Here is a 12,044-nt window from a genome sequence, read left to right as displayed (position 1 = left end):
AAAGCACTAAGGAATTCCCTCCATCCCTGTGCAGGAAAATCCCAGCTTTGTTCCTGCGTGCTTTCTGGGGCAGTACAAAGAGTCCAGCCCCCTGCTCCTCAGAACAAACTGAAATCTGACCGTGTCAGCTGGGATTGCAGATGCTGCAGACACAAAACATGAGTCTTCAGAATGCGTGACTGACGGAGTGCCAGAATCATGGGCTCTTTCGCTTGAGTGCATAACAGTTGTGGCAGCGGGGGAAGGAAACATCTGTGTATTGTTAGATCTGATAGCTGGTCTGAGTAGAGACATGTATTGTGTTTATAGGACAGGCATGTCCATAAAACCACTGTCTCTCATTAGAAACTGTAACAACAGAACAAAGTTGTCTTTCTCTTAGCTGACCATCACATTTTATTATTTGGCCTTCCCCCCCCTCCCCTCTTTAAATATAAAATTTTCTTTTCTCCCTCTCCAGGTTTGGAACCAGGAACTGAATACATCATCTACATCATTGCTGTGAAGAACAATCAAAAGAGTGAACCGCTGATTGGCAGAAAAAGGACAGGTAAAACAAAGCTCTAGGTTGTTGTTGTGTGCTAACAGGAGATGATGTCCCCTTCTTGGGGAACACCAACTCAAGAACGAAATAGCAATAGTATGTAAAATATCCTGTTCACACCATTTAGCCATTCTTTTTTGAGTCAAATAGGCTTTGTAAGGAGGGATTTTCTTTCTAGGATGCAGGAGGTGAGATTCCTAAGTTACACAAATGACGTTTGGCTATGTTGAACACCAAGAACAAATCAACATGCTTGGTGCTTGATTCTGGCCTGGGTACTTAATCCATAATTAACTTAAGGTTAATATTCATTTCCTTCTAGCTTATTATGCCATCAAAGGTAGAATCGACTTACTGCCCATTGCATTTCTCTCTTCACCCCCTCCACAGTTTGAGATTGCAAAAATACCCTGTAGATATCCAAATGCCATCTAGGGGCTAGTTTCTTACTGCACACCAGTGGTTTTGTTAATTGATAACCTCAGAATATCTGTTGTAATTACATCTCAATTTGAGCATTGGTGGCTTCTTTGGGATGCAGTGTTCAAAACTGTTGCTCTGCTGTATGAAAAATTCATACCAACACACTTCTTATGCTCATGTATGAAATAAATATATTTATATGCCATATAAATATATAGAGAAATCATTACCTTCAGTAATCACAATGAGATCATAAAAAGTGTGTTGTATCTTGGGATGACTGCTAATCTGCTTGGAGCAGTGTACAGCATCCGCTCCAGCTGTTTGATTTACCACTGTTAATTTGCCGTGCTTTGCTTTATGGCTTCTAACCTTTCTTTGGCTAGATGAGCTTCCCACGTTGATTACCAGACCACACCCCAACCAGCCCGACATTCTCGACGTACCTTCCATTGACGAGGGGACCCCCTACCTCACAAACAATAGGTATGACAATGGAAATGGTATCCAACTTCCAGGCACTTCAGGGCACCCACAGACAATAGGACACCAGGGGCAGCAAGTCTTCTTTGAGGAGCACGGCTACAGGCGGCCTGTACCCACCACAGCAACTCCCCTCAGGCCGGGGTCGAGACGGCAGCCGCCGAACGTGGACGAAGCCATCGAAATCCCCGGGTACCAAGTGCCTATCATAGTCGAACCTTCCTACCCTCACTCCCGTGGGCCCAGGCGCAATGACACCACGGGGCAGGAGGCTCTTTCTCAGACCACCATCTCTTGGAGGCCGTTGCTGGAGAGCACTGAGTACATCATCTCATGTCAGCCCGTCAGCCAGGACGAGGACACTTTGCAGGTAAGCGAACTGCCTGAGCACAGGGATGGTGCTGGACTCGCTCTTGGGCCTCCAGCCTTTTGCTGTGTTAAAGGGGTGGCAGGGAGGGTTGGCTTAGTCTTATTAATGCAGCTGGGGGCAGGAAGGATAAATGCTTCTCATTCACAGCGAGGCTACAGGATAAAATGGCCAAAGCAAAGCCCTTGAAGTGCTGTCAGTACCAACGTTTCACCAGGGAAAGGGGTAGTCAGGGAGACAACTGGGATTTTGCTCTAGAGTTTCAAAGACTCAGGCTCTGCTCCTCCAAGCCAAAGACTCGCTTAGCCAGTCTCCTTTCTCCCCCTCCATATCTGTCTCCCTGAAACGGTGATAACTTACCCATCACAAACCACAGCCCAGAGTAATCAACTCAGTGGTGTTTGAAGGTCTCGGTGTCTGAGGGGAACGAGCTGGCTGCATCACAGTATAGAGCACAAGTCAATCTAAGCACCATGTCTTTGTGAGTGGGGTGGCACCTGAGGAGTAACCACTCTTTCCTTTTTGGTGACGTGCCATTGCCGTTGTTGCAGTTCAGGGTCCCTGGCACTTCCTCCAGTGCTACGCTCACCGGCCTTACGAGAGGGGCCACCTACAACATCATAGTGGAAGCCCTGAAAGATCACCGGAGACAAAAGGTGCTGGAGGAGGTAGTCACGGTTGGCAACACTGGTAAGTGAAAGCTCTGCGGAGTCGAGGTGAGCCTTTGCTGCACCTGTCTCACTTTCTTTGATCAAAGAAGCGAGTACCTGGTGCCCAGGCTCAAGAACAGGTCTGAAAGGAACCTTTGCCAGCGGGGTACTGGGACAAGAAATTTGTAAGGTGTGCTGGTTTTGGATAGCTGCCCCACTGATTGTGTGACCACAGCTGTTTTGATCAGTTGTCTAATTATGGAGAATGTGCCCTGAGGCTCCATGCATTCCTCAAGGGTCTGTGCTGGAGAGAAAAGGCAAGAGATCTGGCATTTGCAGCTCTCCGAGGAAGTCAGGGATCATGCCGGTGGTGCAGATTCCTGCCCAGGAGGGAGGACTTGCAGTCACAATAACACAGCGTGCTCGTGGGAAGATGCCGGTGGCCAGCCTAAGTGCTCTGTCAGTCATTTGCCACTGCCTCTGTGCTGGCTGCCCAGCAGCACCACGAGGCTGTCCTGAAGGTCCAGCAGCGGGGAAGGCTGCCTGCAGAGATGCTGATGAAGCACAGACAGGCTGCACTTAGCAGCCTCGTGACCAACCACAAGTACTTGTGGGCAGAGGCAGCACTTGCCACAGCTGGAAAGCCCAGAGCCCACACGCACCCTGCAGGACCTGGGCTTTGCTTTTACCAGTGCAGGGATACGATCAGCGACTGTTTTTTCTCTCCCTCCATTTCATCCTGTGTATTTTGAGGTCAAAAAAGAAGGCAGGAAATTCGTCTCTCCAACAGCATGGCTGTAAGGTCTCATTCCACTCCCCCACCCCACCATGAGCTAGGGTCTGAAATGCCTCCAAAAAGCGCCCATGCAGCCACCACCCTCCTGCCTTTGTCCCCAGCATCTCACAGCACATTTCTCGTATACAGGCTAAGTCAGATTGCTGCTCCTCAGCAGCAAATGCAAAATCTCACACTTGCTTGAAACTTGGCAAATCAAAATGAAAATAGCCTTCACGTCAGCTTTTTTTCTCATTCAACTGCTCTGACACATGCAAATGGAAAATAAATCGCAGGGAGTCTGAACCGCTGACAGAGTCATCAGGCGTGTGCCCATGGGGTAGTTCCATTACTACCAGGATGTTTTAAGGAAAAAAATGCACATATTCAGTGAAAATCGTTCTGTCTTTCATTAGTTCCTATTGCTGTGTATGATGCCTGTTTCTTTTCTTTCCCTTCCAGTGTCTGAAGGACTCAACCAGCCAGCTGACGACACCTGCTACGATACTTTCACCGGCTCCTTCTATTCCATTGGCGAGGAATGGGAGCGGTTATCTGAAACTGGCTTTAAACTCTGGTGCCAGTGCTTAGGCTTTGGCAGTGGTCATTTCAGATGCGATTCTTCTAGTGAGTAGCTGGCTTCTGACTACCCCTCCCTGTCCCTAACCCCCCTGAGCTCTAAGGGCATGTTTGACAGCCAGTCTGATCCAAATATGACGCAAATGAACACAGGCTCCTCAGTTTTTAAACCAAATCAGTGTTTTGCATCATTAGCGGTGATGGAAAACTCTGATTATTTCTCAGCTGTGCAACTTGTGTAGCATTGCTATTTATTGCATCAGCAGCAATCAATATGGTATTGGTATATGATGACTTTTTCCACTAAAGTTAAATGTTTTTGTTATTTTTCCTACCCTTTCCAGGTATATCTAGGCAACAGGTAAATAAATGTGAGATAGACAAGGTGCCTAAATGACAATATCTGAGTAGCTATTTAAGAAGACAGCTTTGAATAGTAAACTCTGGTTGAATTTTCACCTCCCAGTTATGTTGCAGAGGGCCAGACAGAACTTGTGTGGATTTCAGTGGGTATTACAGCAAGTCCAGAGTCTGCTTTGCATCGCAGACAGCCTTTGCAAAGCATCTTGCAGAACCAGTTCTCTGATTTCTCTCAGTGGCTCTTTGAAACCATGGAGCAGACAATGCCACAGGTCTAAGGTTTAGTCTTGGCAGGACTGCGGCTTACATGGAAGAGTTTTGGATTTCATGCAAGGGAATGGAACAAAAGTCTGTGGTGGTTTAACACGTCCGATTCATTTAAATTGTGCTTTTAAATTGCAGAGTAAGTTAAGCAAAAAGGGCATTTCTGCAATTTGCGTAGACTCAGAGTGACTGCAGGGGAGACATTTGTTTTACTGGATTAATATTTATATTTCATCATTTGATACACATGCCTTACCCTTTGTTTTCTTTTGCAGTTTGTGATAGTTTTACGGGGTATTTGTTCAAAAACACAAGAGTACTTAAAATATTTTTCTCTCCCTTCCTACCTTGAATTTCTTCTCCTACCCCCTCCAACACCAATCTTTGTCACATCTTACTCTTTTCCAAAGAGGCTCTACCCCTTTTCCACATGTCACAGACCTCACCAGTTACAAGCTGCAGGAATCTAAATGTGTGGCTGTTGGAGGTGATTTTGTCCTCAGGACTCACAAGAGCTGAAGGGATTCTTTCTCTTGCCCCTCTGTTGGTTCCTGAGACAACATCAAGCCGTTCTCCTGCTGTGCTACTGCAGCACGTGGGGTAACGCCTGCTCATGTTCCTCTGCCTTCTCCAGAGTGGTGCCACGATAACGGTGTGAACTACAAGATCGGGGAGAAGTGGGACCGGCAGGGGGAGAATGGCCAGATGATGAGCTGCACCTGCCTTGGAAATGGGAAAGGAGAATTCAAGTGTGAACCTCGTAAGTCACTTAAGTTAAATGAACACCAGCTTGGGAAGGTTCAGCACCCATCTCAAGGCTGTTCCCATGCTCTTGGGTACTGCCATGGTGGCAAGCAGAGTATCAGTGTTACCAGATCCAGGCTGTGGAGGCTGAATTGGGAACAGATTGAAACTGTTCTCTCAGGAGCTGAAAGCATGAAACTCCACAAGAAATTCTACGCTTAAAAAGAAAACCCTCTTAGTTTAGGTCACAGCACACTCAGCGCCTGCCTGCCTTTACCCCAAAGCCACACACGAGGGACATGTCACCGCACTAAGTGATACAGATTGCCCTAATCAGGGACACAGGACACTTCTGCGGGGCCTGTCACCTAAAGATCCTTTGGATTCAGCAACATGAATTAAACAGCATTGCTCCTGTCAGGCAAATACCCTCACGGTCTAGTTGAAAGTGTCTAGGGAGCTACAGAAATGACTGATGTTCCTCATGCCAGCCAGCGGGCCTCTGGTCAGAGTGTGCTGGCCAGAGGCTCCTGTTGTGAGCTCTGCTACTGCCAGAGCCAAGCACAGGCCCTGCAACCGAGTTCTGTTTCTCCACAGATGAGACCACCTGCTACGATGATGGGAAAATGTACCAAGTTGGAGAGCAGTGGCAGAAGGAGTACTTCGGGGCCATCTGTTCCTGCACTTGTTACGGAGGACAGCAGGTAAGCAGGAGGGACTTGGCACGCCGAGCGTGGAGTGAGGAGAGCAGTCTTAGGGCTGTCAGGTTTCTGGTCAGATGATTTCTCAATGTCTGGCCAAAACAGGCCCATAGAAGAAGAAAAACAATTAGTAGGAGAGCTTAACCACTTGTAGGGCCTTGGGCTCAGGGACTGTGGGGTATAAAAAGGGAATAACCTCAGTGGTGGTGGAGCTGTACCCGTGTGTGAGGTCTTACCAGCGCTCTGTTCCGTAGGGCTGGCGTTGTGACAACTGCCGCCGGCCCAGCGTGGAGGTGGCCCCCGAAGGCTCAGCTGGCCATACCTACACACAGTTCACACAGAGATACCACCAGGCCACAAACACCGTGAGTATGCTTTCCTTCTCTGCCCTCCCTTACTGCGGGTCTGGTCCGTGGCACAGAGAAGGGGGGGTCTGGGCAGGGCCTGGGGGCTGAGAGGAGCGTGCAGCTTTGTGCTTGCGGGTGATAACTATCGATAAAGCAAACCACCACTCTGCACAGCAAAGGACAGGGGCTGGAGCTCACGCTTCCACACACAGCGTCAGCGGGACTCGAGTGTCACTCAGCAGCTCTGGGAGATGCCTGCATGCTCTGGCTGAGGCAGTAGTGCACGCAGTGGTTTCCTTGGCTCCTTGCGGCTGTAAAGCTCCTGCTTTATGCTCACAAAGCGGAACAGCTGCACGGGCTGGCACCAACCAGCCCCCACCACAAGTGTCTGCCCGCCCAGGACAGAGCGCTAACTGCTTTCCTTCCCTCCCGACAGAACGTCAACTGCCCCATTGAGTGTTTCATGCCCCTAGATGTACAGGCAGACACACAACATCCACGGGGAAAGTAACATCCAGCAAGACTTCTTGCGGCAAGGGCGACAGCCAAACCAAAGCATAAATACCTGTCTGCCACCATTACCATCCAAACTGGAGTGATGCTAGCAAAACCGCATCTTTTGAGAATGGCCCTTCGTTCTGGAGCCATTCTCCCAGCTTAAGCTCAACTCACAGCTTCTCCAAGCGCCACTCTTGGAGTGTTTCAGACTTTTCTCATGATAGCAATTGTCTTGTTTTTGCTCAAAGTGTTGAATACCAGTCAGTATTCTCAAATTTAAAGGAAAAAGCGGGGCGGGGAGGATACTAACCCAAATTGGCAGGGGATCAAAATATTAAGGGGGAGGGAGAGTGTAAAAATCAAAGGTTCCTGTGCTATGCAAACAACATTTGAGTACGACATTACTGAAGTTTAGAGATAGGAAAGTCCACCAAACACTTCTGCTTTCACATAAGCGTGCAGCCAGCAATAAGATAGGAAAAGCAAATCCAATCACTGTGATATTTAAAATATGCACAGTCCTAATTCTTTCTCATTGATCCTAGTATTTTCCTAGCTGTATCTTTGTATCTCATACTGTTATTTATCAGTTTTGTTCCCCTGACCTTCAAGTGTTTTTATATGGGAATAAAATGTATTAAAGACACTTAGTATGCAGTTGACAAAGAGGAATTTGGTGTAATTATGATCAGTGATTATTTTTATACTGTAAGTGCCAAAGCTTTACTACTGTGGAAAAGAAAAAAACAACTCTTTTAATAAAAAGATTTACAAACCAGACATAGTTTAAGCGATTCTCTTTGCTACCATGGAATCTAGGAAGAAGACAATTATTCTGATCTGGAGTAACAGTGCCTTGAAACAAGATGGAGCAAACATCTCAATGAAGCATGAAGAGACTATTTGTAGAGCAGTTTGTTAATTAAAGGCTTCCAGCTGCATCCCCCCTGTCCCAGTAGAGCGCAGAGAGCCTCTGAGTATGTATGCCATGCTGCAGGGGGCAGCTTTGGGGGAATAGGTGGAGGAGAGAGAAAAGGGGGGAGGGAAAATAAAATAATTCCTGCTTTAGCTAAGAACTGAGGAGAAGGAGATGGGCCTCAGTCCAGCCAGACCCTTAAATACCTACAATCAAGACTGCTCTCAAGGGTTTGAGCTGCCACAAGGGCTGAGGCCATGCTCACCCCAGGTCAAAATTGATGCTGGGTCACTGAGCCCCTGCTCCAAGCCTTGCCCTAAAGATGGGGGAAGACCACACTTTACTTGTCCCTGTAGTGGAGGATGACTTACCTGTGACCAGCTGAAGGGTTTATATTACAGTCTATCACACCATTCCTTTAAATCTCAGCTACTGTAGCTGCATTTGCATTGTGGTAAATCCAAATAAAAATCCAGAGCTGAGGTTGTTTAGTTACAACTGAGCGTGCCCTCAGGCACTGCTGTAAACGAAGTCACAGAAACCCTTCAGTTAGTAACCTCTGCAGAAAGCCTCAAAAACTGGGAGCCAGACCTCACCTATGTCGGTGCTTGTTCAAGTCTAGTGTGGTATTGGGGGGGGCTCATTAAAATTCCCTCAAAAGCCCTTTTAAAAACAAAGCCAGTCTTGATTACAATGCACAAAATTAGCAATAAGTCCCTTTGTTGCCAGCTTTGCAAAAACCCATAGAACATTTGCAAATGTAGCGCATTATTAAAGGTTCTTGTCGTGCTTCCTCAGGCCACATTCCTCTCTTGGCTCCGACAGCACTGCATTGCTCAAGTCAATGGATTTCTCTGGATTGAATAAAGCACAGCATGAAAATAGAATTTGGCTTCTTGACACGAGAAACCCACATGGCCGTTGCTTTCAGATTGCTATCTATAGACCAACGAAAACATTTGCAAATAGTAAAATGATTGCAACAGAAATCAGTTCTCTCCCAGCAGTGTTCAAGAGCCAAATGAGTATCTCAAATACAAGCAAACTCAACATGGCTTAGACAGACATAGAAAAATACCTCCCTGCTAAACCAGATTTCTGTTAATTTGCCCTCCTCGAGGGAGGGCTATATTTTGGACCAGAGAGCAATTACAAAGGTCCCTACTTTGTCACTTTGACATTAAGTAACTCATTGGACAGGCAGACAGGAGCTGCTCAGTTGAACTCAAGTTGGAGTCCATCTGATCTCCTCACTGTAACGCCACATCACTTGTAACACCACAAACAGGGGAAAGATTATGGGATAAAATGCTTTGAACACTGCATTGGCCTAAGCTCCCTGTAGAGAGAGCCTGTGCCTTAAAACACGAAGGTTCCCATTGCTGATAGAATTTGTTTAACTTTTATAAGCACAATGCTGGCTATTCTGTCCTTCAGCTGAGTCTCTTATTTTCGGTTACGTTTGATATCCGCTAGCAGAGTGCAGCACAGACAGTAGAGACGTGTGAGATCCGAAACATCAGCCACACTTCCTTTCTGCTAGAAAGGATCATCAACAAAAGGAACTAAAGATTGTGCAGGGTCCCTGCTTCAGCCAGCCCGTAGTGCTGGAAGCAGCAAGGGACAGCAGCTGGACCTTACAGCGCAGTGTTGGTTTATAGCCAAAGTCCTCTTGAGCACCAGGATCAAGCAACGTCCGACCCAAGCCGTGCTCAGGACAGGGTCAGCTGCCTGGGTAGGGACAAACGGAGCTCCCGCCCGATAGCAGGGAGCTTTCAGACACTGAGCTCTGCACCAAGGCCCTGACAGCCGTGTGTTTAAGCCCTTGGCCTTTGTGTTCCGGAGGAGGAGGCACACCTACCTCCCCGGTTGTCTTCTCAGCTAGCACAGAGCTTCGGCTACGGTGACGCCATGTATGGGACAACCAGAGTCAGGACTCCGCACTCCAGCGAGGAGCCCCTTAGTAGCTGAAGGGAAAAGAAATCCCCTCCTGCTCGCTGCAAAGGCTGAGAGATTCCTCCCTGCCCTCTGCTTACTTCCACGCCCCTGGGAGCTGTTCTCGCTGCCACCATGGGACCTGCCAGGGGCAAGGCACCGTATGGTGATGGTGCAAAACAGAGCCTGTCAGCAGCCTGCTCTTCAAAAAACATCAGCCGAAGGGAGCAGACCTATCTCCAAGTGCTATGGAAAATGGATGCTGAGCAGAGCTATGCAGTTAGATTTAATCACTGCAAATATCAAAGGGAGAAGTAATTCGTTCAACTAGCAGGGGATCGGCACACCTCATAAGGAACTGTTACAGACCTTTAAAATGCACACGTAGAGGATTGAAACATGCTCAGCCCAAGCAGCAAAGCACAGACCCTGGGCAGACACTGGGTTGGACCTTTACTAGCATCTCATGCAGAAATCTCGCCTGAAGATTAGTACCCATTGATCAACATCAAAAGACAGCTCCTCAAAGACAGCAGAGAAGGAGCAAATGAAGCAGGACCACATCAGCACAGGAGCTGGCCAGATGCTTATTACCAGTCCCAGTTTTATCTGGTGCTTTAGAGTATCAGGATGAAGAACAGGCTAACGGATTCCTGAGGGACCCTCACGCGTGGTACACACCAGCTGTGATCAAAGCAGTGTGACAGAAAAGACAAGTGAGGAGTGGAAGAACAGTGGAAAAGTCCCAAACCCAAATTTTAAAGCGTAAGCTAACGAAAACCACAACGACTCTAACACTGATACTCCACGGGAAGCAGTGGTGTGGAAAGCAGTCAGGTTGGCCAGGGCTGGGGTTAACACAGCCAACACACGAGCCATTGAGTAACACACCACTTTTAGTTTGGGCTACTGTCTTAATCTGGCCCACAGTAGTAGAATCCTCTCTACTCTGTCCTGCCTACTCCAGCCACCTGGGAATAATCCTCCACAGAGATCAGAAAGGAGAAGCGATGTGCCCCGGGCACTCCTGAGACAGGAGGAGGGCAAGGGGAGCGCACGTATGCACAGAAGATGGAATGAAAGGTCAGGGTAAAACCAGCACACGGATGATGATCCCTGAACTGCTCGTACCCCTCAGGAAGTACCTGAAGTGGCGTTGCTCAGTTCTGGATAAAAGCAGCCTGCACTGTTTGCTGGTGAGCAATAAAGGAGACCCTGACTTAAGCTCCCACAGGCTTTGTTAGGCCACCACTGTGTTCAATGCCCTGCCGAGCGGCTGGGCAGCAAGGCAGGGAAGCGGTACGTGCTCTCAAGGCACCCACGTAATTCCCAAAGGGTTTTCTTGCCCAGGCTCGTGTCCCACACAAGCCTGCGCTGAAGGCTCCACTTTTCTCCTCTCTATTTGCACAGCTGCGCCCCAACAGCAAAACAAGGTAGCGTAAGGAAGGCTATCGGCAGTGCACAAAGCTGCCTCCACAGCCCCTGCTCCACTGCTGGAGCGGCACGGAGGGGTGTGCGGACATCAGTGTGTGAAGATGCCCGACAAACACAAAGGTGGTCTGACCCCATGGCACGTGACAGCGACGAGATTTTAGGAAATAGCGATCTCCACATTCCACAGCCACTCCAGGCAGCCTGTTCCTGGCTCTGACCACCCCACAGACAGCTCTTCCACAGCCCTCGGTCCTAAAGACAACAGGTCTCCACCCCAGGTAAACCAAAATTCACGCCCAGGCAGGGCAAGAGCCAGAAGCAGGACCTGAATTTCCCCCTTCAGGCCCACCCCCTACCACCGTGCCCCTTTGCTGGAGCAAGGCAAACACACGCAGACTTTCTCCTCTGTACCAGTTGAGATCAGAGCCACAACAGATGTGTTTATTGCAGAACTGCAGCTTGCTCCTTGCCAAAACTGAACAGATTTTATAAAATGGAACCAAAAAATCCCTTTGAAATGGTTACAGTGATTGGATACAGCAGAAATGTGCCTGGGCTGTTACTTTATTCATCTCACTGTGCTCCAGATTTTCACTTTGTTTTTCTAATCAGAGTTCAAATCTGCTTTATGCAAATTGCACACAGTGGAGAACGGAAGCAGCTTCAGGCAAGATGCTTCCCAGATGCCTGTGCATGAACTCTGAATTGAACTCTCCGTATGAGAACAAGCATGTCAAATGGGCAGAAAGGAGTCTCTTCACCTCTAAGGCAGCAATCCGACACCGCCGCTCAGCCACGAGCACATCCAGGGCAGGGCTGAGTACTGAACCTGAGATTATCTCACACAAAGGATCCGCTTCCCTCTCCTCACAAGGAAAGGGGATGATGGATTAAAGCACCTGAAGGACAGTACCCGCAAACTCCCAAAAAAGGGGCTCAGTTCAGTTTACAACCCAGGTTGTTATCAGCACATTCACAAGCTGGCCTAAGCCAAGCTTCCATACCATCCCATAACCTTTCTCAT

The 12,044-nt window shown here is 48.3% G+C and overlaps 1 protein-coding gene across 8 annotated transcripts in view; it reads left to right on the top strand.

The window, feature by feature from the left end:
- FN1 (fibronectin 1) overlaps nucleotides 1-8,538 on the top strand; it is a 53,708-nt gene extending 45,170 nt beyond the window's left edge. For 4 of the 8 annotated variants that reach the window (XM_080598747.1, XM_080598744.1, XM_080598743.1 and 1 more), the window contains 8 exons: nucleotides 461-550; nucleotides 1,354-1,820; nucleotides 2,369-2,507; nucleotides 3,705-3,869; nucleotides 5,080-5,205; nucleotides 5,787-5,893; nucleotides 6,145-6,255; nucleotides 6,674-7,490. In XM_080598747.1, coding sequence (XP_080454873.1) covers nucleotides 461-550; nucleotides 1,354-1,820; nucleotides 2,369-2,507; nucleotides 3,705-3,869; nucleotides 5,080-5,205; nucleotides 5,787-5,893; nucleotides 6,145-6,255; nucleotides 6,674-6,748 — 1,280 coding nt within the window. In that variant the 3' untranslated portion in view covers nucleotides 6,749-7,490. Of the gene's footprint in view, nucleotides 1-460; nucleotides 551-1,353; nucleotides 1,821-2,368; nucleotides 2,508-3,704; nucleotides 3,870-5,079; nucleotides 5,206-5,786; nucleotides 5,894-6,144; nucleotides 6,256-6,673; nucleotides 7,491-7,554 lie in introns of those variants that run through there. The other 4 variants (XM_080598748.1, XM_080598745.1, XM_080598742.1 and 1 more) reach the window with 2 other exon arrangements.
- Nucleotides 8,539-12,044: the final 3,506 nt, after the last annotated feature.

The sequence above is a fragment of the Anser brachyrhynchus genome (genome assembly GCF_964034855.1).
Source record: "Anser brachyrhynchus genome assembly, chromosome: 7".
Taxonomy (NCBI): Eukaryota; Metazoa; Chordata; class Aves; order Anseriformes; family Anatidae; genus Anser; species Anser brachyrhynchus.
The sequence above is the reverse complement of the archived record's forward strand: the minus strand, read 5'-3'. Positions and strand labels throughout refer to the sequence as shown.